The sequence below is a fragment of the Epinephelus lanceolatus genome, chromosome 16, assembly GCF_041903045.1.
Source record: "Epinephelus lanceolatus isolate andai-2023 chromosome 16, ASM4190304v1, whole genome shotgun sequence".
Taxonomy (NCBI): domain Eukaryota; kingdom Metazoa; phylum Chordata; class Actinopteri; order Perciformes; family Serranidae; genus Epinephelus; species Epinephelus lanceolatus.
In genome coordinates this window covers 20,640,763-20,668,056 of record NC_135749.1, presented here as the reverse complement: position 1 = coordinate 20,668,056, position 27,294 = coordinate 20,640,763, and the positions used below count along the sequence as shown (strand labels likewise).

The 27,294-nt window shown below is 40.3% G+C and overlaps 1 protein-coding gene across 5 annotated transcripts in view; it reads left to right on the top strand.

Moving 5' to 3' along the window:
* LOC117263130 (CUB and sushi domain-containing protein 3) overlaps positions 1–27,294 on the top strand; it is a 479,142-nt gene that overhangs the window by 378,424 nt on the left and 73,424 nt on the right. For all 5 annotated transcript variants that reach the window (XM_033636295.2, XM_033636294.2, XM_033636293.2 and 2 more), the window contains 19 exons: positions 384–484; positions 651–719; positions 895–1,051; positions 4,726–4,917; positions 8,422–8,548; positions 9,163–9,365; positions 9,990–10,181; positions 10,574–10,712; positions 12,509–12,696; positions 13,785–13,903; positions 14,624–14,699; positions 14,857–14,973; positions 20,081–20,194; positions 20,767–20,862; positions 21,155–21,358; positions 21,610–21,734; positions 22,243–22,339; positions 25,869–25,973; positions 26,072–26,190. In XM_033636295.2, coding sequence (XP_033492186.2) covers positions 384–484; positions 651–719; positions 895–1,051; positions 4,726–4,917; positions 8,422–8,548; positions 9,163–9,365; positions 9,990–10,181; positions 10,574–10,712; positions 12,509–12,696; positions 13,785–13,903; positions 14,624–14,699; positions 14,857–14,973; positions 20,081–20,194; positions 20,767–20,862; positions 21,155–21,358; positions 21,610–21,734; positions 22,243–22,339; positions 25,869–25,973; positions 26,072–26,190 — 2,540 coding nt within the window. The remainder of the gene's footprint in view (positions 1–383; positions 485–650; positions 720–894; positions 1,052–4,725; positions 4,918–8,421; positions 8,549–9,162; positions 9,366–9,989; positions 10,182–10,573; positions 10,713–12,508; positions 12,697–13,784; positions 13,904–14,623; positions 14,700–14,856; positions 14,974–20,080; positions 20,195–20,766; positions 20,863–21,154; positions 21,359–21,609; positions 21,735–22,242; positions 22,340–25,868; positions 25,974–26,071; positions 26,191–27,294) is intronic.

Here is a 27,294-nt window from a genome sequence, read left to right as displayed (position 1 = left end):
TCTCCTCCACTGAAGTCGATGGCTGACAATACAGCTGTTTAAAAGGGTTGTTAAATTACACACACACAAGCACACATTAGACGTATTCATCCATTTATAAGGAAAAAAGAAATCATCTTCTGTAAAATGAAGAAATCTTTTCACTCTGAGGACACTGTGTGTTCTCTATAACTGCTTGTACTTCAACTAAAACTTTTATATTGTGTGATCGAAAAAAAATACTTTTTCTCAAAAGAAAGTTTCTAACGTGAGTCATTTTCTGTAGCATAACAGATGTTTATATCGTCCTACGTGTTGTTGCCTTCTTGCCACAGCATTATAAATCTAACAACAATCAAGCCATATCTTTTTTTTTATTCTCTTCTTTCTTTATTTGTCGTCAGCGGAGTGTGGTTCTTCGGTCATAAACAACGAAGGGATCCTTCTGTCTCCAAACTATCCGATGAACTATGACAACAACCACGAGTGCATCTACAGCATCCAGGTAACTAATCTGTGCATCCAAACTAAGGGTAATAGAGACTCCGGCACAAATGTAAAATCATTATGGAAATTAGCAGAGGTTAATAACTTATATCCAAACATCTGTGGGTACGTGTTGTCTACTTTGTCAGTGAATTAACCTAATTTAGATTCCATGTTTACTCTAGGTGCAGGCAGGGAAAGGCATCAACATCTCTGCTCGAACCTTCCATCTCGCCCAAGGGGATATACTCAAGGTAAACACACACATGCACACACATTTTTATGATTCATCTGTCAATCTTCCTGACATTTGTGTCGAAAATTGATCAGTGATGATGAAAAAGACTCAATTCATGCCGTTAAAAACTGAGCACGATCCTCACTGGTGGGTATTTCCGTCTCTAATGTGCTGTGCTGTTGTTATTATAGATTTATGATGGTAAAGACAACACAGCCCACGTTCTCGGAGCATTCACAGGGTCATCCATGTTGGGCCTGACGCTGATCTCCACTTCAAACCATCTTTGGCTGGAATTTTACAGTGATGCAGAAAGTACTGGGGAAGGCTTCAAACTGGTGTACTCCAGTAAGTACACACAGATAATTAACATAAACTTTATACATGCACACAACCTAACTAGGGTGGCACGGTGCAGTGGTTAGCATTGTTGCCTCACAGCATGAGGGTTCCAGGGTCAAATCCAGGGTGGGGGGTGCAGGGTTTGCATGTTCTCCTCGCATCAGCGTGGGTGTTCCTCCCACAGTCCAAAGACATGCAGATTAGGTTAAGTGGTGACTCTAAATTGCCCGTAGGTGTGAATCTGAGTGTGAATGGTTGTCTGTCTCTATGTGTCAGCCCAGTGTTAGTCTGGCGACTGGTCCAGGGTGTACCCTGCCTCTCGCCCAATGTCAGCTGGGATAGGCTCCAGCCCCTTGTGACCCCTAACAGAATGAATGACTAATGAACAACCTAACTAGTCAAAACCTGAATGTGTGGCTGAGTTCATCCCTAACCAAGAATATACTGTGTATGGTATAAAAGAAAAGCTAATATATATCTCTAGTTTGGAATCTGGGTGTAAACTTTTAATCTGGTTAAATTTTATTGCAAGTTAATGTACTGTTGCAAGAGGGTTCAAGTATTCAAAAAATATCGGGTAGTTCTGGGCCGATAACAATCTTTAAAATAAGAATTTGGCCGTTGTTAGAGAGACCTGGCCAAGGTAGAAGCCAAACACATTTAAAATCCACAATAAAACAACAACTATTCAACCATGGTGGCCTCTCGAGAAAAACGAGCACATGTCTCTGTCACCACATTCTTTATGATGCCCTTAAATTCATTGATGGATAAGTGTGTCTAAATTTAGATCTTTTTGGAGATAGTTCCATAGTGGATACTGGATGTAGTGGATGTGTAGTGGATGTATAGTTGTTGTTGTTGTTGTTTACTTTGTTTTTGTTGTTATCTATTCCCGCTTTTGTGCCAGAAAAAGAAATCTTCATTATAAAGATATAACTGAACTGTTGTAAAGTCACTCAGCCTGTCATTATAGTGTCTTAGAATGAGCATAAATTCAATCATACACACATGACCTTTAACATAATAACCTTCTTTCACATAAAACAAACATCTTTATAAAAGATGTGCTTCAAAAGCCCTTTACTACATTTAATTTATCACAATTCCCTCTCCAATACCTGTTTTATGTTGCTGTGAAAACATCAACAAAACTCTCCTTCAACCATGTATTCAACTTTCTTGCCAAGCCAAAACTAAATTTTATTAGACTGTATCATGATAACATTATAATTTCCTTCAGCCTGATACTCATTTTCACTGAATAGAGTTTGAACACATCAGTGACACCTCCATGAGCTGCTAACAGCTACAACTAGTTCTTGCCGAGACGCCTTCAGTCTCAAGCCCTGCTTTTTATCCTGCACAAAATCAATGTGACACAACAGAAAAACACTGACCACTATATCATCTATGGATGTCATCCAGTAGTGGAGCGTATGTGCAGATATACAGGGCATCCCCACCTATTTTTCTGGCCATTTACAATATACTCATCTATTAGTCAAAAAGCCTTCGGAAAATATAGGAGAGTATTCCCTCTTCTTCTTTAGTTACCCACCCATTTACCTCATAGTACACCCACCTCATCAACTTCCACTACAGCATTGTCATCTTATTTGCTGATAGGTTGATGGCAGTCTACAAGGTGAACATTGGCCGATACTAATAGTCAGCTGATAAATCAGTGCATCCCTAAAACATATGCACTCTCCACAGACATATTACTTGCATGCATATAGAATAAGCATCAAGCTGATATGTAGAACCCAGAGGAAAGGACAATGCAAAATTAGATATCTCCTTTTTTCACTCTATTTCTCCTAGACATAATTAAGCTCAATATAACACCAACGCAAGATTTTAATCATCTTCTCGTACTTCTTACGTTCAGCTCCTGAGAAATATCCTTCCTCTTGTCTCAGCACAGTGCTTGAGACTAACCTAAAATCCAAAAGTCAGTTTTATTGGCTTATAAATGAGCCTGCAAAATTCCAGAAATTTGTCTCAGTGATCAAATTCAAGTCTCAACTCTGTATATTTTATCTGTTTTCAGGGTTGAGAAATCTTTGAGAAGCCTATGAGCACTGCAAAAGATCGTCATGTGGTCGATGTAGTCATCTCTGAATAAGAAGCTGATTTATTTTTGATGAGATAAGGAATACTAGTGTGTGCAGCAACATTTTCCTCTGTGAAAGTATGTACACTGAACATATCTGCATCACCTCCCTGTTACACCGCACAACTGGACTGCATGATAATAACATAAATGGCAACACAAACACATGCTGGGATTGGTTAGTCGGACTGTTCGGGTAGCTTGTTAGCTGTCCCCTCTGTAGAGGCACTGACAAGTTGTTTTTAATTACCTCTGGAGATTATAGTACATTTACATCTCATCTCACTTTTAGTTAAGTGGTGTAAAAAGATAAAACCGGAGCTAAAAGCTAGTCGGTATGAGAATCACATCAATTCAGCAATTAAATGCCACGTGACGGCTTTACTAATGCCTGACAAATATAAAATACTTACAGAATCAATTTAAATCTAAATGGCTCCCATTTGTGCAACCATCACAGAACTGATTGTAAATTCCACCGATGAAATTATCACATGAAACGTGTCACATTTGATTAACAAAGCTGTCAGGGCACTCTGATTTCAGCGTAGGTTGGGGTGTTAAAGGTGTCCTCTGATGTTCACCAAAGCACACCCACGTTTGGCGGCGCCCTCTTAGATGCAAAGTCGGAGTTAGAAAATGTAATTGTTTAAATTGAGTTGTGCAGGATGATGTACACAACGCTTTGAAAAGCGGAGCATTACTTACCCCTCTGCACCTCGACATTCTCATACTGATGCAGACAGAAGTTAGTTTGCCGTACAAACAAAGAACATTTATTTACATGTAGCACTGAAAAACTACTCCTTGCCTCACTGTGTCTATTGTTACGGAGGCTGGAATTCTATAAAACTCTGAGGTATGATTCAATGAATAATGCACGGTTGTTTATTTTCTTACACATGTCTTACATACATAAAACATTTTCAGATGGCCGATCATTCACACCAGATGTCAGGATGATGGCTGATGTGTTCAGATTGCCAAACAGTGAGAGAGCAGCTTTGCAAATGGCCATTTTTTAAAGGGTTTAGACATGTACCTGCTGCATACTTCAAGGAGATAACTCAAATCCTGGCGCAACTTGTCTTCCAGGTAATACCGTAGATCAAATCCTGGTTAAGGTCTTATAAGGATAAGCTATTTATATATCTCTTCATATCCCCTTCTCCAAAATTGTGCACATGAATAAACAGAACATGCTGGATATTACCATGGAAACTGAGTTTAGAAAGACTGTGAAAAACAACATTAAAGTGGATAAGGTGTATATGCTCCAGTATCCCCCCTAATATTGTATGTCTCATGTATCTCTCTGCTTTTTTTTTTTTTTTTAATAAATCTGGATGAAAGCCTAACAGGATCTGTGATATCATCAAGCTCATAAACAGAATATGTTAGTGTGCCAGATATTAAGGGAATATTGTTGTGCATCCTAAACAACGCTAATTCTGTTTCTCTCGTGAGTCTTAGATGTTTCTTAGTGAGTATTTTAAAAAGTGCACACTTTATAGATCTTTTCTCTCTCTCTCTCTCTCTCTCTCTCTCTCTCTCTCTTTAGGTTTTGAGTTGTCTCATTGTGAGGACCCAGGCGTGCCTCAGTTCGGCTTCAAGGTCAATGACCAAGGTCATTTCTCCGGGAGCAGCATCACATACAGATGTGAGCCCGGATACACTCTGCATGGAGCCTCAACACTGAAGTGCATGACAGGAGAACGGAGAGCCTGGGATAACCCTCTGCCTTCTTGCATCGGTATGCTATTTGTAGCCCTTTACATTCTGAAAAGAGCCTCACTGAAAGGACCACAAACACACACAGATGTATACAAACACACAAAGGCGCACACACACACTCAATTATGGGTTGAACCTTGAATAACGCTCTTTAATGAGCTTGAGAGGGAAAGGTGAGGAGGGTTCATTGTTGCTTTGGCTTTCACTGCCATTGCTGCATTTTGTTATCCTTGATGCGTGGCTCATAGCGCTGCTATCTAGAGACATTAATCCATGTGTATGTTGAATAACAGCGCAGTTACCCAACACCCTTCAAAGGTAATGGTTTCAATTTAAAAACAGAGATTTTGTCACATTTGCTCAACGCAAAAATCAAAAGCAGAATGTGTGTAAAGTGAAATGAGCATAATTAAAAGTATAGTATGCAGGAATTGTTAAGATTTGTGCCTTGTTTTACTTGCATTATTTTGGTGCTGTTTTTTGTAGCTTCCTCTTGGATGCGTGCTGCTTATGGTCCAGCACCTGGTCACTACCTTTTTATAATGTCCTGACCTCACATGTGCACTGTGACCTGAAACGTCCCAATCACACACACCAAAATAAGAAGAAAATAAAGGCACTAGGCATGTCTCTGCAGATAATGCACTGCCACACACTGATTGTGGGGCAAAGTAATGATTGAGCGGAATTACTTTTAAACTTTATTGTCTTTCGAGTGTTATTCTTTCCTTACTAGTTAAGGCATCAAAGTGTTCTCAAACTGCAATATCTAATTTACCATTTGGACGAAGCACCATAAGTTAAGATTTTCCTTAAAGTCTGAGTTAAGGTTTCCTTGAGAAAAAATTGGTTGTGCAAAACATCCTCAAGTCTTCTCCTTAAGCTTTCCTTAAAATGTTTACTGAAGGATTTAAGTTTTTCTCCTTATCTTGGTCTTATACTTAAAGAATTGCTTAAAGTTTCTTGAACCATTGCACAAAGAACTTTAGTAACCAAAGTAAGGACAACAACATGAAATACCTCTGACTCCATTTTAACCCCAACATGGTTGAGTTTATGGAGATAAATGAGAAAAATTAAAGCATCCTGAAGAGTATTCCATCACTGGAAGAACCCGATACCCGACACGCTTTAAATTTGATCAGAAGTCGATTTATGATCATGACCACCTTGGGTGAGATCACTCAACTTCCCAAAGCTGCACTCTTGCAGCCCCTTTACAACTAATGATTGCTCTGTGGTTGTGTGCAGCGGGATCTTTCCAGTCAGTTATTGGCGAGGTATTTCATGTAAGCCTTAAATGTCATACTTAAGGTGCAAGCTTAAGGTGCTTTGTGCAGCTGACCCCAGGAAAAAATGTACTAAAGGCCCATTCATGCTCAATGTTAAATACGTTTATGGGCACGGACAGAGCCTCTTGTCCATACTCTGCATTTATGTCATTCATATTTGTGCACATTTTAGGAACGTTTATGAATACGGGCAAAATGGAGGAGTACCACCAGAGATCATGGAGGCAATGTAGCCAATAGTTCTAGCAAGACAAAACCACAGGACACAAAGAAGACATGTTAAAGAAGGCGGTACTGTTTGGGGAGAAGTAATGCAAGTTGGTCAAAAATGTTACACATTTATATTATAGTGGCAGTTACGATGTTTAAAATGGACAAATCTGTTTTTGTATATGTAGAGAGTATAAATGAGCCTTAAGTCCTGCTATACGATACAGTACAGAGTCGCTTAATGTAAGGTCTTTGCCTACAGGACATTCACTCAACAACCTGGAAAGAAAGCAGGTGGAGGCCAATTTCCTGTGGAATCACCTTCTTGATTTACTCATGAGATCACACACTGCTGTAGTTTTAAAGTCTCAATGAAAAGCCTATTTATTCAGGACAGCTTACCACCTGGACTCCCTCTGCCCAATTGACCCATTTCCTTTCTTGCAGTGGGTGATTGGCTCTCTGTTCCCGAAGGCTCCCCCATGCTCTGCTTTGTACTCCAACATGCCTGCACACGTGCACGAACACACAGATCCAACCTCTTTGGGTTATATTTGTATCTCTGCTTGTTTCTAACCCCTATTTATGTCATTCCTACTCTACAGATGGCTAACTTACAAGCATGCTGGATAAATAAACACATTTCAATCGATTTGGCTTTGCTACACATCACTGTATCATATCACAGGCCATTTTATGGAAACAATAAAACCTACTGGGACGTGAATACTCCAAATATTGACTTAAATGTAAATATTTCATAAAAACATTGTTGCCTTTTTAATTAATTTTACATGGCTTTTAACTGATGGGGAATTACAAACCACAGCTCTGAATCTTGATGTCAACAAGTCAATAATGGTCCTTTAGTGGCTGTGCAGTATCAGGGCACCAGAACACACACTCGCATATTCATCAGTATGTTGCTATATAGTGCCTGAAATGCTTGATTTGTATAGTACTTGAAGCTTATTTTGAAGCCGTCCGTCCCAGTAGGTATTTGGTTGAATGATTACATTCTCTAATTAAACCCAAACAAATGCTAAGCCTGCTCAGAGTGACACACAAAATGGCTGCTGCAGCTGTGCTCCAGATGGGAGTTATAAGCATAACAGCAAGCCCAGTGTTTTAAGGACCTTTCTTTCTTCATCGTTGCCTGTGAACTTTCCGATTTTGAATTCAGCTTAATAAGTCTCTCTCCTTCTCACTATCAATAATGAAAGACTCATAAAACCACTGGCTGATATTCTCTGACTTTATATTTTAGCAGTGACACGTCATGACCTCAGCTAACCTCCAGTCTTAATATTATATTGCTTCTTATTATTATTCGTAGTGTTTCCTTCTTTACCCCCCTTGGTTCTCTCAATTTTTTGTCTCTCTTTTCCTTATTCTTCCCTCTTTTTTCCCTCCTTCTCAACTCTTAATATTGCTCCTATCACTTGAGATAATATATTCCAGTGAAGAAGGGAGGGGAGCCTGAGGGAGGAGGAACATGAGGGGAGGGAGGGGGAGCAGAGAGGGGATGAAGATTGTGAAAATATATAACTGAGAGAGACAAAGAGAGAAAGGGGAATTATTTCTGTTATATAATGTGTGATGGTTTCTTTAGGGATGAATGCAGGATCAGCACTTTGTCTCTTCTTCTTCTTCTTTTTCTTCTCTTCTTCTTTTCTGTGTGTGAGAAAGACAGAGAGAAGGAGCATTAGCTTTGTTCTTGATCCATTTGTCTTCGTGGTGATCGTTTCATCACTGCTCAGTGGCTACTGAGGTGCACCTAGTGGATCTGATTGCCTTGATAAACAATTGCCACAGTCACATAACTGGTTGACTTGTCATACCTCAAGCACACACTTAAATACACACATGTACACTCATCAGTTACCCACTGGTTTGGCCGAGTTGATGTTTTCACAATTGTGCTGATCAGACAAATAGACACATAATATACAGTGACATTTCTATCTTGGTAGATATAAACCGTCTTTATTGTCTTTGACCTGTGTGTGTGCTTCCTATAGCGGAGTGTGGCGGCCGTTTTAAAGGGGAGTCTTCAGGGAGGATCCTTTCCCCTGGATATCCTTTTCCTTATGACAATAATCTGCGCTGCACCTGGACCATCGAGGTGGACTCAGGAAACATTGTGAGGTAATGTCTGCAACCCAAAACCTTCCAAGTCGTAAAGTTAAAGTGGAATCAGAAAAGTTTTCAACTCCCCCTGGTGTTTTCAAGTGGTACTTTTGTTTGCAACTGCCAACCAGGTAGAGTTTCCACATTTACTTCTGTTGTTCCACCATCCGCCATTTCCACTACTGGGGATAGTCACTGCAAAGAACTTACACTGATACTCCTTGGTAACTGGGGATAGCTGCTGATTGCTACTGGGAAAAAGCTAAAGCACTATCATTTTCCTATTTTGGTTGCCACGCTTTTCCCTGCAGATTGTACCCAGTGGCAGACAGCATTGCATGGTAAAAGCGAGGCTTATATGGAACCAGTCTAAGTGCTAGTGCTGTCATTATTTTATTATCATTACAATGTGCAATCAACATTTACTTCACAATGATAAGCTAATGCAGAAAAGTGTCTATTTCCACTTTAAAATAACAATATCATTCATTTTAGTGCCTACTTAAAAACGTGAAAATGCGATCTTGAAAAATATTCTTCTTTGACAGAGTGTTTTTTTTATAATATTATAATATAAATAAGATGACAATTATCTCAATTGGGTTCATATGTTTTTTTACGGCGATCTACAGTCTCCAGTTCTTGGCCTTTGACACTGAAGCCAGCCACGACATGCTGAAGGTTTGGGATGGACCACCTGAAAATGAAATGTCTTTGGCAGAGATCAGCGGGTCTCTGCTACCTGAGGGAATCCACTCAACCCTGAACACTGTCACCGTTCAGTTTGAGACTGATTTTTACATCAGCAAATCAGGATTCGCGATTCAGTTCTCCAGTAAGTAATTATGAATTATGAAGACGAGACAAGTTGTGATAGGAGTTCACCTACTAATGTTGAAGATCCCTGTATCATTTTTCTTTACATGTGTATTTAATGTGTGTAAGATTTTAGGGACCACTCTGAATATATTTTGCCTAATTCCATCGTATGTAGGACTGGTTGCATGGGTGGAATATAGTCTCAGTAAAAAAAATCTAAAATGCAAGTATACCAAGATAATCTGAGACAAACTGCAGGGCTTGTGAGAAATGAAAATGCCTTTTTACATGGCAGTATCTATTTAAAATGACCAGCTCGTTGTGACCAACACTGGTCTTTTTGAATAAAAATCTGAATATCAATATTTCACATAATTAAGAACCCAAATGTGCATAATAGTTCTCTTCGAAAGACTCATTTGACCAGCCAGAAATTATCTTAACAGATATTTCATAATACCGGATAATAAACAGTTATTTGAATTAGTACTGATTTTATGCACTGAGTTAATGCATTAGCTTAATTAGCTATAGATATGCAGTGTGACACAGATTTTTATAATTGCCCTCCTCGCTTTCTCCTCCATTTGCTCTTCTTTCTCACTGTCCCCTCTCTCCCTCCCTGTCTCGCTCTGTCCAGGCTCAGTAGCTACAGCCTGCAGGGACCCAGGTGTACCAATGAATGGCAGTCGTAGTGGAGATGGCCGTGAGCCGGGGGATTCGGTGTCCTTTCAGTGTGACCCAGGATACGAGCTCCAGGGGGACGACAAAATCACCTGTATACAAGTGGATAACAGATACTACTGGCAGCCCAGCCCGCCTGTCTGCATAGGTGAAAAGTCCAGCTTCCATATATTTATAGGGACATACAATGGATGGGCTGCATGCACAGCTGCAGTCGTTTAGTGCTTAGTACCTTGTTCAAGGACACGCCTGTGAGTGACTTATGGGAGGGCTGTGTAAAGAAGATAATGTTTAATGATCTGAACTTGCTACTTAATACATGCAGCATGATGCTGCTCCATTATCCTGCCCACATTACACTGCAGCTTATTAATGAAAGTCTTATAACTATGATTAGCTAAAAACAATTTAAAATAAATGGTGTTGAGTGAATCCAAATAATTTTTTATCCTGCGTAATTAAGCTTGAGAGAATACACATTTTCTGGTAATGCAAGACTTTATTAGAATGAATGTTTACCTGCTTATGTTCCTGTCATAGCTCCTTGTGGAGGAAACCTAACTGGCTCCAATGGATTTATACTGTCTCCTAACTACCCACATCCCTACCCTCACTCCAAAGACTGCGATTGGCTCATCGCTGTCAACTCTGACTACGTCCTGTCACTGGCCTTCATCAGGTAACCTGCTTTATTACGTAGCAATCCAAATCCTCTTTTACAATTACAAAAATGTATTTATCCAGGGTGGGTTTGCTGAGCACTGATGTGTGTGTTGGGTTTTGTTTGATTTTTCCGAAATACTCTCACTAGGTTAAGTAACATTGAAAAGAAAGGGTCAGTTTACCTAATCTTTGACCCATCTCCTGTTATAAACAAACGTGGAATGAAAATGGACTAGGTCACACGGAAATTTTGACCATTTGGTGTAAGAAGTGAGGTTAGAGGATCACCAAAATCAATAAGATTCATTCTCCTAAGACTCAATGCCAGACGATAATGGCTTTTACCCTCCAGAATGCTTCATTTTTTAGTGTAATTTGATCAAAAACTGTCAACGGCAGCTTTTGTTTTTCACTGTATGAGTGCTTCAAAAAATTTGGGACCTAGCCACTGTTTTTGTAAAGGTGAAAGTTTAACTGCTACTGTTCACTATTCTGAAAACGCTCCTCAGATCTGCTCTCAGGAACCTTTTGCACATGCTCTCTAGAAGGGTTCTTAGTTCGTGTATTCATGCCGAACTGTCGTGGCCCGGGGGTCACAGTCCGGTGCAAGCAGAATACATTGTATGTAGATGTACGTAACGTGGAGCCAAAGTTCAGCAGCATGAGGTCCGTGTGGACAGCAACATTCACTGAAGCTGCATCCAAATGTCCACCCTCTAGACTTAAGAGTTGAGCCCTTGCGGATTTCAGTTGTATGTACTGTGACAAGTTTACTGTCAATCATGTAAAGTCTGCAACATCAGAGACCACAAGCCACTAGCCCCTTTTTTTTCTTTTTTTTCTGGGCATTTTAGCCTTTAATTGATTAATTAATCAACTCATCGTTCCGCTTCTGTGTGTATAAACGCTCGCAGCTTGCCGGCAAAATGGCCCAACATTTGCCGAAAATCTGGCAGTTTTAAAGGGGCTGCTGATAGACAGCCCTCGAGACTGTTTTTTACTCATTGCCATGGAAACCTTCGTGTGACGATAACAATCATTGTCATTACTTTCATATTGTCTTTTCATCTGACTATGCAGATTACAAATTATAAATCCCATGTATAGGATGGTTTTGTGAGTGAACAGAATTAATTTCTGTAAGACTGTAGACATTCAAAAATTAGTTACATCAGAAGATCATTTTGTTGTAATATTATTTCTGGCCTGCAGTAACTGTTTTACAGTAACTGTTTTACATAAGCATACATTTTGTTTTTCTAAGCCTGCTATTGAAAAAAAAAAAAATACAATGTCACATCTATATTGTGATGAATTGTGGACAATTAAATCAGGGAAGTCAGCTGAAGTCTGCACCCTAAGCGGACTCTCTGGAAGTCTGCAGAAAGTCCGTTTTAGGCCATATGTGGACTGAAGGAATTGTAGATTTGTACTCCTTGACTTTCCAGGAATGGCCCGCAAAGTCCGCAAGTCAAGTTGCGGTGAAGTCTAGATTAATTTTGAGGTTAGCACAACAAGCTGATTGGTGTGCAAAATGAAACACCAGAGCTCGAAGACCCGAAGAACAAAGTTGCCAGTGCAAAATCCTCTCAGTCCAGGACACTTGCACTTCTGTCCATTCAAAATCAATGAAAACAATCCTTATGCATGCAACCCCTACTTTCTAGTATACAGAACAGAAACAACTCTGTAAATAACCAGTTTTCTGATAGAAAATCAATCCTAAAATTTCAGCGTTCTGTGCTTTTCTCCCCATCTGCTCCTCCCCTACCTCTCGTCCCAATCTGTGTCTCTTTCTTCATCTGTCTCTAGTTTCAACATTGAGCCAAACTATGACTTCCTGTATATCTACGACGGTCCGGATAGCAACAGTCCTCTGATTGGTAGCTTTCAGGACAGCAAACTCCCAGAGCGGATAGAGAGCAGTTCGAATACCATGCATTTAGCATTCCGCAGTGACGGGTCTGTTTCTTACACTGGATTTCACCTGGAATACAAAGGTAAAAAAAAATCTCCCAGTGGTACCACCATCCTTAGATACTGTTTAGTGTTTAGTGCTGGAGTAGTTTCAAAAGGTACAAGAGGCAAACCACACAAACTACAGCTGTTGTGTTCTGTGGGAGATTTGGGTTTGTTTGAGAATCATCTTAACAGCGCAGACAAATTTCATTCCAGTTTTATAAGTAAACTTATCTACAATATAATCATAATTACCTGAGTGAAAGCAGCACTCCGTCATTTATTCTGCAGTCAGTAACAAATGGTTTGTATCTTGAGCTAGATGTCACCTAGAAATAGACTCAACACATGGACTGTACGTCTTTTAATGATGATGTCAGACAGAAAGTAGACACACAGTCCAGCTGGGAGTGTTTGAATAGTCACTTTGTAACAGTCAGTTGTTTGAAAATAATTTTACACTGCTTGATGTAATTGCATCAAGGACAGTTTTCAGTCTCATCTGTTTTTCATAAGCAAGGTAAAGTATTTCAGATGTCTCCTGTGATGACAGTATCTCCAGAATGTGTTTAGAAATATTTAATTTTCACATTGAACAAAGAAGACTACTGCATTACCCCTAAACACTCAGCACAAACGTGTTTGCAGTTAAGTCCCCCACACTGACGGCGGCGTGCATCATGCTGATTTTAAGATGAAAGAGAATGATTGCTGTCACCATAACGTCCCTGTTGAATTAGTGTTTGTTGAAATAGTCTGTCAGAGGGGTGAGTTTGATTCACTTGCACAAAAGAATCAGCGTTGGCTTCATGTGGACTCAGGAATTAAGTCTTGAGTTGATGCAGGGTGGCCACTAATCTTTTAGGAGGGGGGCCAAAGCCATAATTTACAAGGTTCATGTAGCATACAAAAGCCTGGGAATGAAGTTGTCGTTCTTGCTCAATCTTGGGCTAAGGCGGCTAAGTCAAACAGACTATTTTAAAGGCCAACGCCATGCCTGCCTCATTTGATTACAGCTAGAGATGTGGTTATTATTAATTTGACTTATTATTTATGTTTGCCTGTCACTTTTTCTTTGCCTCATCCTCCCCCTCTCTCTGACTCACTCCTTCTCTTTCTCTCCGTCCAGCCAAGCTGAGGGAATCGTGTTTCGACCCAGGTGTGGTTCTGAATGGGACCAGGCTGGGATCCGATTATAAGCTTGGCTCCACTGTTACCTTCTATTGTGAGGCCGGATATGTTTTGCAGGTACAAAAACAAATTGGATAGATGGATGGGTGGCTGGTCAGTTGGCTGGTTAGATGGATGATTAGTTAGCTGATTATATATAGTTTTTTTTTTATATATATATATGGGCATCACAATAGCATTAAAATTGTACATTTATGCACAAGAACCACATGCACTGTTTTGCTCCTTTAACAGAGAAGACTGCAATTTGACAATCATGGTTTGTTAAGGCTTGTGTGTTGATTCTACTGGTTTGCTGGTACCTTGTAACAAATGTATAAATGTCCAGTGTGAAGGATTTAGGGGCATCTATAGGCACAAATGGTATGTAATATTCATATTTATATTTGCTTTACTGTATAATCACCTGAAAATGAGAAGTGTTATGTTTTGGTTATCTTTAAATGAGCCACTGGCTTTGGCCACCATACTTGTCCTACATTCTTTGCACGGTAGAGAAGTTTCAGTGCTGCAACCTCACCACTAGATGTCACTAAATCCAACACACTGGACCTTTAAGCAGAGAAGAGGCATGACGATAAAGGCATTTAAAAATAAGATGTAAATTGGAATGGCTTACCTAGAATAGCTAAATTGATGGTCTGGCCAGTTGATTGGTTAAATGGCTGGTTGATCAAATGGGTGGGTGGATGATTTGTTGGTTGGTTTGTGGGATAAGTGATTGGCTGGGTTGGTGTTTTGTTTTTCTCACAGTAAATAGCTTATATTTTTCTTTAGGGCTATTCTACACTAACATGCAGTATGGGAGATGATGGCAGACCTGGATGGAACAGGGCATTGCCTAGTTGCCAAGGTAACACGCACTAAAACACAGACCGCAATAAAGCATCCCCACACACACACAGCTTAAACCTATGTTTGATCAGAGTGTTTTATTCACTGTGTATGTGTGATTGTGTTCCTCTCTGCCCGTCTTTATGTGCGTGCACATGTGTATGTTCTGTCTCCAGCTCCCTGCGGAAGTCGTTCTACAGGAACAGAAGGGACTGTTTTATCTCCCAACTTCCCCAGAAACTACACCTCTGGACAAACCTGTGTCTACTCTATATCTGTACCCAGAGAGTTTGGTAAGTTCATGCACAAACACACACCCATACATAGCAAAATGTGAATATACCATAGCATTCCACAGGATCTTGAATATATATGTGGTTATGTGAATGTGTGTAAGTGAATATACATATATATATATATATATATATATATATATATAGAATATTTCACACAATTACACACAGTACCTGTATGAATCTATTTGGGTGTGCTATGGTGAAAACTGCAATACAAAGCAGTCAGTATTTAAGTGATTTATTCCTTATACTTAAAATGATTTCTAACACAAGTGTATAATGCTCTGAAGTGTAGGTAAAAAGAAAACAGTCAAGAGCAAACCCTGTGATCACAATTTTCTTGACATGTATTCTCCAATTGTTCTTTTGCTCAGTGAAACAAAGTCACATTAGCACTTTTTAATGGGGAAGCTCCCCGAGAGGACCCCTTCGGGGTTCTTTAAACCACTGAAAAACTAGAAAAGATATTATACGTGATCAAAGGATGCTCGTTGGCCATTTATTTGATTCCAGGTCAGCGTTTCATCATTGAAGTGACATTTAAAGATGAGGCTGTTTTTATCTCGCCACGTTTGATCAGAGGCTCTGAGGTCAGACATAAATGAGGCACTGTAAAGATATAAATGTTGGAGGAGGATTCTTCACATTGAGCGAGGCTGTGTTGGGAATATGGGGGCATTAGAATAAAGGAGGGTCTCCGCTGGTCATGAGCACAATTGAAAGGGGTGCTGTCAAGAAGTAATGTGTTAAATGTGTCAGACATCTTTCAAAATCTATAGAGTATGTGGTTAAATTTACATTTTAATTAGGGATGAATAACGGTGTCACAGGACATAAGTTCATTATTGACTTGGAAATAGTTATAATAGTTGACGCAACAATCCCAACTTAAGATCCACTAGCCATTTCTGGAGCTTTCAACTGTATTACATGTGCTCATGAGCAATAGGAGTTCCCTCAGTTGTCATGCAGATGGATAAGTTTGTATGCAGGCTCAGTAGCTGTTATGATCCCCGAGTACTTGTAAATAGGAGTACATGGGACTACTCTGGCATTGTCGACATCAGCAGATACTGTTGAAAGCTCCATAAGACGCTGGTAAGTGGACATTAAGTTGGGACTGTGTTGTCTAAGTATCAATATCATTTCATTTTCATGATGTGCAAACTTACATTTGTGTCTCTAATACGCGTTCACCATATCACATACAGTATTGACATCTAAATTATTGGTTGACTCCCTTAGAACGAGTGAGTCATTGGTCTGACTTGAGCTTTTACAAACAATCAGTAATTGGTGGATATGATTTCCAATTATGCCCTGTGGTGTTATGAATAAATAGCAGCTTTCCCTGAGGCTGTTGATGGTTGCTGTCTCGTTATGTTTGTACGGCAGCTTTTGTAATGTCAGCTTCATGTAGACATACTGACTGACAGGAGCTCACATTCAGTTGGCCTACATATTGTTTAAAGAGGACCTATTATGCTTGTTATTACTTTCTGTCATGTAAAAAATGTTAGAATGTCAGATGTTCATGTTAAAGTCCAGGTAAAGCAAAACTAGTGATTTCTTTCTAAGCACATTTATATTGTTAGAAAACACTTGTGAACCCTCGAACTGTGTAGTACAGAATTGTGGAGTTAGACCATCATTTCTGTGTCCAGGAATTTTTGGGATGGACCTAAAAGCCTGCTCGATGACTCACTGGAGCCTTCCTTGACGTAACCCCTCCCCTGCTATATAAATGCTACGTTACTCAACATCAGCACACATCACAGTATCAGAGTCTTTTGTTTGTCCATTGTGTGTGAACGGCGAGTTTGCTATGTCCCGCAAGTGCTCGTAGCGCTTTCTGTCTAATGAATATGTGAATAGACATCTCTGTTAAATGCCACTGTTATATAAAGACAAGCTGATGCATCTTGCAGTCTTTCTAGCCAAATCAGCTACCCAGCCCGCCGGTAGTTACAGTACTGGTCATTGCTTTGGTTGTGTACTTTGTGCTAACGGGAGGCTATAGCCATGCAGCAGCTCTTGTTCCCTGTGGTGTGACTAACTCATGACACACAGTTATTTTGGCTTTACCCAGACTTTAAATATAGCCAAAGTTTCAGATAATGAGATAAAAAAAAAAGTAATCCCTGCCATCAGCTCGCAACAAGACTTCTTTATATGGTCTTCTGCTCCAGGCATTACTGCAAGTGTTGACATTACATACACTGCTACATGTAGCTACGCGCTAACATCAGGGAAACATGTAATCTGAGTTGCCGATGTTGTTAATTGCGCCCTAATTTTGGATCATTTTCCTGTTGGAACATGTATAGGGCTCCCCTTATAACCATTTTTTGTTCTCCAGAGCTTCAGTGGTAATCAACAGCAAATTGTCAAAGCTTTTGCCAGTTAAACAAGGTCCTAACTGTGTACCTTTTGTAACATAATAACTGCTTTAACAACTTTTCTCATCATGAATATTATCAATTATCAATTATAAATACTAGATGTACATAAATGCTTATAATAATAGACTTCGAATTCAAGACAATGCTGGTCAAAGTAAGAAAAGGAAAAAAGGAAAATCTGAATTCCAAAACTGAAAACTGAATTCAATGAACAAATGTCTGGGAAGTCGAATATTTGGGTCCAGCCCTAAACATGTCCAGTGTTGAAGAGGTTGACATAAAATAACAGCATTTAGTTGTAAAGTATGGAGAGCAAAACCCAACACTTACAAAATGTCAAAACAATATTAAATTGTAATGTGGTAGACATTTAAAATATCAACCTTTTTTTCACTCCAACTGAACTTTGAAGTCTATCAGATGTACGAGATTAACATCTTTCTGACATCATATTGACGTCTGGTGCCAGCTGGAAAGACGCTCAGACAGCCTCCCTGGCCCTCCCACACAGCAAGAGACAGGGGTGGTTTTGCTACGTTGCAGTGCTTTTTTAAGCAGCTGTCATTCCCCCCAAAATAACATGTCTATAATTTGTGAACTTAAAGCAGTTGAAAGGCTCAAAGTTGCAGTTTCAACAGCTTGATGATCAGAGTAGTTGAAAACAAAACCACAGGACTAGTTATCAAATGGTTAATGATGTTTCTACCTTTCATGCAAATGGCGTTCAGTTTTAACACCAGGTGGGGAAAACTCTTGGCATCCATCCCTAAGGAGATGCCAAACCTCCTGTTGAATGAGGATGTGGCTGAGGACGCCCACTCAGGCAGCTCATCAGGAGGCATGGCAGCTCCACAGGGATCGATCCTCAGGTTTTCTCCGTCTGATGTCAGGAGCTGAAGCCTTTCAAATGAACACAGAAACATTTCAATCATTTGATGGCACGCCCCGTGGATTGATTTAAACTTTGCTGGACACGTTACAACCTGGACCACTGAACAGATCTACCAGGTGTGCGTGACTGCAGTGCAGAGGGATTTCACCACCAACAAGCCATGTGGTTATCACAGTGTGTGACAACACTGGTGCCATCACTTATCTCTGCGTGTGTGCATGTGTGTGGCATTTTCCTGCGTGCATCTTTCTGTGTTGGTATGTAAATGGTATGTTGTTCTTCCTTGTTATCACAGTATGAGTAAAAATCCACGGTGAAGTAAGCTGTTCCATGTGTGCGTTAATGCTTCACGAGGCTGCGTGTGAATGTTGATTATGTGTGTCCTCCTGCCTGAAATCTGTGCTGTTCTGAAACGGTTTCAGCTGTGAACTCCTCCACCTGCTCTGCGGTATGTCGATATTACAGCAGGGCATGATGGAAACCTTAATCACTCTGGTTTCCTTAAAATCTATACACAGTGGGAGCTTTTAAGTTTCTGCTGACAGGCAGGAGGATCCTGTCATTTTTTATGACCACTCAACAGCATGCCCCTTATACGCAGCCACATACACACGACCATGCAAGATATAAGAGCTAAGAGCCATCTGCGCTGTAGAGCTATATCTTGACGATTCTCCCTCTCACACCTGCAGGGATAATTCAACGCCAATTTGGAATTCACTGTCTTGCTCCTGCTTGGCATTGTTTGCCATTATTTTAACATGAAACGAGGTTTCACATGGAGGCAGGCGGTATGTTGTGAGTCAGAGCAACGTTTAAGCAGAATGCGGATCGTGCTTTAAAAGAACTCCACAGAGAGAAGTGGTCTTGTACAAAGTGACCAGTGACCTTCTTATAGTCGAGTATCCTTGGCAATGTTCAGATTTAATCCTTTACACCTCAGCCTTTGGGGCCAAAGAGAGAGGGAGAGGGAGGGGGAGATGGAGACGTGATATGTCTGCGTGTGTGTGTGTGTGTGTGTGTGTGTGTGTGTGTAGTCAGGGAGCTGGCTTCATTGAGGCTGAAAGAAATGTTATTTATCCTAAAGGACATTTTTCCATGTGCTGCAAACAAACAGATTTCCATTTCATACAAGTACACCTACAGATTTGCATCTTAAGGCAACTTATAATTGTTTTGAAGACGCAGTGATCAACCAAGACAAAGAGAATCGTATTAGTTTGAGCAAATACAGGGCCTCAAGCCTCCAGGGGGCCCTCTTATGCTACCTGCCGCCGCAGCTGCACTGTGAAATCCGTGGTTTAGTCATGGTTCATGGCCACTGCAGCGAGTCTTTTCACCTTCCATCATTCTGAAACAGTAAAACAGGGGTTTTGGGACATGAGTTTGGCAGGTTACCACTTGTGTCATATGCCTTTCTTTCACTCTACCTGCTTGTAATACTGCAGAGAGGACAGACAGAAAAACATCTTGCCCTATTGACATATAGTTTTTGCCAACACCAGCATTTCACACTTGCTGTCAACACTGATACAGCCAAGCCAACTGACGAGGCAGGGGGTGAGCTGGGCTGCTGCATGATGAAGATGAGGTGATGTTTTGACTATTAAGCGTCCTGATGTGTAATTTTGTGCCAATAGTTGGCTTCAGATAGAAGTTGACACTGCAGCTTAATAAAATTTAAATTAGGTATTACAGGTTAATTTTATCATTGGAAGGTCAGGCACAGACAGTGGCATGGAATAATAATTTGTCTCCATTCAAGTGTGGTTAACACATCTCTGCATCTGTCTCTCTTCTCTGTCTCCAGTTCTCTTTGGACAGTTTGTGTTGTTCCAGACGTCTCTGAATGATGTGGTGGAAATCTACGACGGGCCCACTCAACAAAACACACTGCTGTCTTCTCTCTCTGGGTCCCACTCTGGTAAGGATGGATGGATAGCTTGATATATGGATAGACGGATGGATGATCAGATAGACAACTCTGAGCCCCAGGGGTGAAAGGCTATTAATTTAAGTACCGCAGCACATCTGACGAGGTTGAAGGTTATGTAACCACTGTTCCTACACTGGCATGTTTACATAGATTAGTCAACTGCAACTGTAAAATGAAAGGAAATCTTTGCTGCTTTACTAGTAAACAGCAGCTACAGGCTGAGAAAGTATAATTTGATTGACTGTGCCGCTTAAAGGATACCAGCTACTGTTTAAGTGGGACGTTGTCTCGCACAATCCTTAAATGTCAATACTACTACTTCACCCACTGCATTTGTTTTATTGTCTCACTTCAGCGATGACTGGATCAGGAGAAATGTTTATGAATTTAAACTGGGTTATGCAAACTGTGAATGTTCTTTCCTCTCACTTGGAGAGAGAAAAAAAAAAAAAAAAGTGTCAGAGGGTCCTTGCAGTGCGCTCCAGCAGCCCTGCACCCCCGCTGAGCCTGAACCATAACGCTTTCCTTCTCATCTTGTCTCTCTTTGACTCTCTCCATAGGTGAGTCCCTCCCTCTGAGTTCGGGAAACCAGATCACGATAAAGTTTACCACAGTCGGACCAGAGACTGCGAAGGGATTTCACTTCGTCTACCAAGGTCAGCCAATCACAAGTAGCCAGAGTTGTTGTAGCTATTTTCAAGCAAATAAATTAGATTAATTTTGTGTCCTTCATGTTGGAATTTTAGTGAAGAGCGGTGAGATCGTGTGTGTGTGTATTGGTGTTTACTACATCATAAATCTTGGCTTTCTGGGGCAATGGGGTGTGGATTATGGCCTTTCTCTTACATTTGTGGACATGTCCATTCCACATAAAATGCCACAGTTGGACATTTGGTGTTTCCATCGATGTTAACTTTATGGTAGTGATGTCTTCCATTATTTCTGCAGCTGTACCAAGGACCAGCTCCACCCAGTGCAGTTCAGTCCCCGAGCCGCGCTTTGGGAAGCGTCTGGGTAATGACTTTGCAGTCGGCTCGCTGGTGCAGTTTGAGTGCAACCCCGGTTACGTCCTGCATGGCTCCACTGCCATACGCTGTGAGAGTGTACCTGACAACCTGGCACAATGGAATGACACCCTGCCGACATGCATAGGTGAATATGAATCCAGAAATTAGACTGATATTTTCCCATTCAGAATGCAGTAACATCATAAGATGCTAAATATTTAAAAGCCAATACAGACTCGAGCTGCCTCCCAGGTCCTGTGCTCTTTGGTCACCTCCTCTGCAGGAGTAGAGATGATAGAATCAACTTTCTCTTCCCTTGTTACTTGCAGACAGAGTGTTGTTTCAACCTTTGCTTTTCTCTCCTCTCTGCACCCGTGTGTTTCGCCTCTCTCTCAGTTCCCTGCGGGGGCGTGTTGACCCTTCGCCGTGGGACCATCCTGTCGCCTGGGTATCCAGAGCCCTACGACAACAACCAGAACTGCGTGTGGAAGGTCTCTGTTCCGGAGGGGGCTGGAATACAGGTAGTACCTGTCACACACTGCTTCCTGGCTGACCTATGTATCATTGGCTTAAAAGCTGAGCAGGCAGGATGTCGAGGAAGATAAGATATTATTAGAAGGATGAATGGAAGGATGGTTTGTGAGAGAGGGACCATCCAGAGATAACTAGATAGGATCTAATCGAGAGAGATAATGCTTGATTGCGTGTAAGCTAAACTGCTCTCACGGGCAAATACAAAGGCAAAGATGCTTCTGACACCAAATGGAGGCTGTTACACGTATTTGACAGACACCTCACAGCATTAATAGTTCAGGTGTCTTCTGTATAATTCGACTTATGTTGGGGGGGTTACAAACAGCCTTGTCTCATATCACCTTTTAGGAGATATGAATATTTATTCATTGATTTAGTAATGTAGAGTATCAGATGCACTCAGAGGACAATTGAGGTGCTTTTATTGCAGACAATGAAACAAGAGCTAACATGTACAAATTCTGTCTTTCTCTTCCTCCTTTTCCGTCTCTCCAGATACAAGTTGTTAGTTTTGCAACTGAGCATAACTGGGACTCTTTGGATTTTTACGATGGTGCCGACAACCACGCACCGAGACTGGGCAGCTACTCTGGTAAACAGCTTCTTTTTTTTTTTCAGTATTTTTTTTTAAATGTTACTCTAAAAACTACACATATCGTAGCCTCACTTGCCAAAAAAGTAATTTAGAAAATGACAGCGAAAAAGTGTGAGACAAATCAATCAATCAATCTTTATTTGTATACTGAAGCATCTTCCATACAGATGAGTGGAGTTCAAAGTTCACAGATGACTGACAGGCCAAAAACACGATAGAACAAGTGTACACTGTAAAAAAACAAGTTGAAACCAGTGCACATGAGGCAAGAAAATGATGAAAATGTCATAAAGCAGATTTAAAAGTAATAGTAAAAACTGGGTGAAATAAAATCAAGATTAAAGAACTAGATGAATAAAAAAATGATGACAATAAAATTGATTCAAAAGCAATAAATGATACAATGGTGAAGAAGTTAGCACTGTTGCCTCAAAGCATTCGAACCCACAAGCTGGCTGTGCGGGGTTTGCATGTTGTTCCCTGTGTTAGCGTGGGTTTACCCTGGGTACTCTGGCTTCCTCCCAGAGTCCAAAGACATGCACGCTAGGTTAATGTGTGACTTCAAATTGCCCGTAGGTGTGACTGTCAGTGTGAATATTTGTCTGGCTCTGTGGTAGTCTTACAACCTGTCCAGGGTGTACCCCGCCTCTTGCCCAACGTCAGCTGTGCTAGGCGCCAGTGACCCCTGTAGCTCTTTAAGACCTATGGGAGAGCCCGAGATCCCATTTGCATATCTATGTTTAAATGCCGGTAGAATTGCAACCAAATAAGATAGAGCAATAATTCTTTTTGCATATAAAACCGGAGGAGTTACACTAACATATCATGCATTCCTCATGTCCCAGAGCGCTGTTTCCTTGCACTGATGGGTTTGTAGAAATAGAGTAAGCACCGCACACAACAAAAACATTATAATCCAGACAGCGGATATTCACAGCACTTCCTACGTTGGAATAAGCATCATCATGTTGTGAGCATGAAATGACTTTCTTGCATGTATTTAGAAAAATATGTGTAAATAAAAAACAAAAGAACAATCTTCATTTTTTGAAATTTGGGATATTGCGTTGATGGATAGCATAATAACTACTCCAAAAATGTAATTGTAAAGATATGCTCTGGCAGACTTGTTCTATTAAACGGGATAAGCGTGTAGGGATAATGAATGAATGAATGATGAATGAAATAGCTGAATAAAAGTTAGGCCAAACTAGATAAAATAAAATAGAAAAACAGTTGAGACAAAGTGCAACATTTTATCATGTTGGAAGCAATTATCTACAGGATATTTTCAACAAGAAACACAGTAAATTACAGTTTAGACTTTAATTGTGACTATTTTGGTGACAGTAGTTAATTAAAAGTAACCAAGAAGACACTACTGAACAACATCCAACATTCTTTAATGAAGATAAGATAGATTCTTGTGACAAAGATTGCTCAAAATGACAAATATATAAGAGTAGAAACAGCAGAGTAGCACGTGTAAGCTGGATAAGAAGTAAAGCTAACACAAGTTCCTAATAGAATAACTATAAGGGTGACATAAATTAAGTAAAATAAATAAAATAAAAGAGTAAAATTGCACATGAAAGACTTGTCACAGCTAGACAGTTTAATCTTTGTTGTGGTTTTATGCAAGTAGATAGAGAGGAATAAATGTTTTAAGGACTGGACTCCTTCACAAGCATTCATATTCTCTGTCACAAAATAAAGAATAAAAACTGTAGTCTTGTTACCTGACCGCACCAAATACAGCTTGACAGTTAAATGCGTCATCGTGACAACATGCAGAAAAAAGAACACTGCATGTTGTCGTGGCGTTTTGAGGCAAACAAGACACTGACCATGTGACCACCTGCGGAGAGTTCAATTAGAGCTAAACCGGTCCCATTCTGAGTCTCCCAGCAGGAGCCAAGAAACACATTTGCCGGCACCTGCTTGTTGATCTGTCATTCCTTAAAAGACGTACTGTATGAGAATTATTTGTCGCATAGCTAGTTGATCCTCTTACACTCTTAGTCTTTACTAGGAATAGATATTCCCTAAGCAACCTGCGACAAGACATGTGTCAGACACCAAAACAATACAAATACTCACATTTCTAAATGCTCCCAAAATGTTCTGCACAATGTCATTAGCTATGTTTTTAGGTTAATTGGAAGAGGAAGATATTTTTTATTTAAAATCAAAGTAATTGCAACTGATTACCAACAATGCAACAATCATATAAGAAGTATAAACTCCACTTTTCGACATTTAACTCATGCATGCAGAATCTAAATTTCTAGCCTTCTATCCTGGAGAGAAAAATAACTGAAAGCAAAGTGTGTGGTCCAAATATTTGTTCAACATTCTCACATTCAACCCAAAAATGTGCTCAGCCTGTGTAAAGCATTCCTCCACATTCATTCACTCGTGTAATTCATGCAGACTTCCAAAGGGGGAGTCAGCAACTTCTGGGGATACTAATACTGCTTTTAGGGGAGCAAAGTCATCTGATTATCTGCTAGTTATGTTAAATAATCTATGGAAGGGCTTGACATCTTTATGGCAAACTGGATAAGAGGCATTTTTTTAGCAGTGAAGTCACAGAGCCAGTATTCCCTATAAAAAGTCAGTTATCTATGCAGGAAGATAAAACTTTGCTTTTTCCAGAGTTAATCACAACTGTTATTGTGACTGTTGTTTTACATCCTGGAATAACTGCTATGGTTAAATCCACATGGTTAATTATTCATCATCATTCATCATTTATTATTGAGTCAAAATATATATTTCTTTATTTTCCATTATGATAATGAATGAGATTTTCTCTGGGATGTGAACACGACCAGCAGGGGGGCGGCAGACTGTTAAAAAACCCGCTAATTAATTCCCTTCGCAACAGGCAACCAGTAACGTTCACTGGCCTGATTCACTCTTCGTTCAGTAGGAAGTCTCTTTAACTTTGATCGTTTTTTTTCTGACACACCTGCCACTGTACAAAGAAACATGTAAGTCAAAAGAGGCACACTGGCCTCTGCGAAAATGTTAAAACTCCACAGGTGGCTACTGTCAGAAGACACTTTCACCACCGTTGCATCTTCAAACCATCCAAGACAATGATAGAGGTGATAGGAGTCGGTTAATATTTCTTTACATTACAGTGCATCATCTGTTATCTTATTGTGAAGGGGCCCTGACAGAATCGCACTGTTGCACTGTGCCAGCTTTGCTTCAATAGTGCAGTACCCTTTTTTTTTTACTTTGTACTTTTCCTTGCCATGCTAAGTAGGTCGAGCCAACATTTGAAAAGCGGTTTCAAATAAAACAGATGTCTCATATAAAAGTAATTCCCCTCTCCCTCCTTCGAGAACACTTCACAAAAAAAAAAAAAAAAAAAGTAAAAATGTAGGTTTGGGAGGCCTTTGTTGTTTCCTTTGCTGTCAGATAACTAAGATCCTTTGCTTTCAGCCCTCAGCTGAAAAATGAAAAAATGTGATCATGGCTCTCTGTTGCTCTCCTCCACTCTCCTTGCTTTTAGGCACGACCATCCCCCCTCTCCTGAATAGCACATCTAACAACCTCTATCTCAGCTTCAGCTCTGATATCAGTGTCTCAGCTGCTGGTTTTCACCTGGAATATACAGGTAACATATTTGTTTTATAAACAGCTTCAGCATATGTGATATATACATAATGATGAGTGAAGCTCTAACAACCGTATATATGTCACATTTCTTACCAGCTATCGGTCTGGAGTCGTGTCCAGAGCCTCAGACTCCAAACTATGGAATAAGACAAGGAGACAGATTCATGGTGGGAGATGTCGTGCAGTTTTCATGTGAACAAGGATACTCTCTTCAGGTAAAAAAACAACATATATACTGCTTGCCTCGCTGCACAGATTCTAGCTACTGAGAGATTAAGATGCACTGGAGGATAGACATGTCAGATGCACAGAACACACACATGCGCCACAAATTGCAGTTGTTTAATGCAAACTGACAGTCGGATATGTATGTGAAATTATTAAAGGCTGCTCAGCTGTTCTGATGTGCCGCCATTCACTCTTTTTATCCCCTGGCTGCACCAACCAAGAACTATTCAAGCTGTGAATCAGAAGGAAACCCCGCTCTCGGGTGGTTTTCCCAGCTCTTACTAAACATACAACTCTGGTGTGGTTTGCACAACTCTTGAATAATGTATGTCTCTGGTGTGGTCTGCCCAATTTCTGTGGAGTACTGTGTACAGCTCTAATGGAGGTTTGCCTTCCTGAAGCTTAAAGGGCGGCTTTATTATCATTTTTTCTTTTTCTTTGAGGTTTAATGTAATTCTGTGTTTTCCCAGTAGTGTTCTGTATGTATTCAAATCTGAAAATTCTAATTTCAGTTGAGGTATATGTAGCATGAAATGGTGTTTTCCCAAGCCCTTCTGAAAACATTTTCCCACATGACCTGACGTAGGTTTGTGCATGATGACTCTGCTACATATAAACCCCTGAGCCTGCCTAACATGCCTCTTTGTGACTGAGCTGAGCCTTCTTTGAGAATTTTTTTTAGCCAGTTTAGCCTCATTTCCTTTAAACACTTTCAGTACGGTACCTTTGGAATTAAAAGTAACCCTTCAAAAATGGTTCCTAGACCTTAGGCCCGCTTAGCGTTTCCACTGCAACAGTATCCTTAAATGTGGAGTTGTTGTCACTCACTGCTCCGTCCAGAACTCGCTGTATTTTCTTCTCACCGGTGACACAGATGGAAGTCTGCACTTTGTGTATCCTCCACAGAATGGGGTTGCATGTCGACATTTTCAGAACAATACAAAACAGGCTGCAGTGAGAGTCTCTCTCCATGGGATATTTAAAAATAGCGGGTTTGTGCATTTAGTCCTTCTCAGGCAAGCTCGGGGGTTTAGTGCTGCCGGAGCCCACAGGAACAACGCTCCACGATGCTTTTTTTTCCTCCAAGTAAA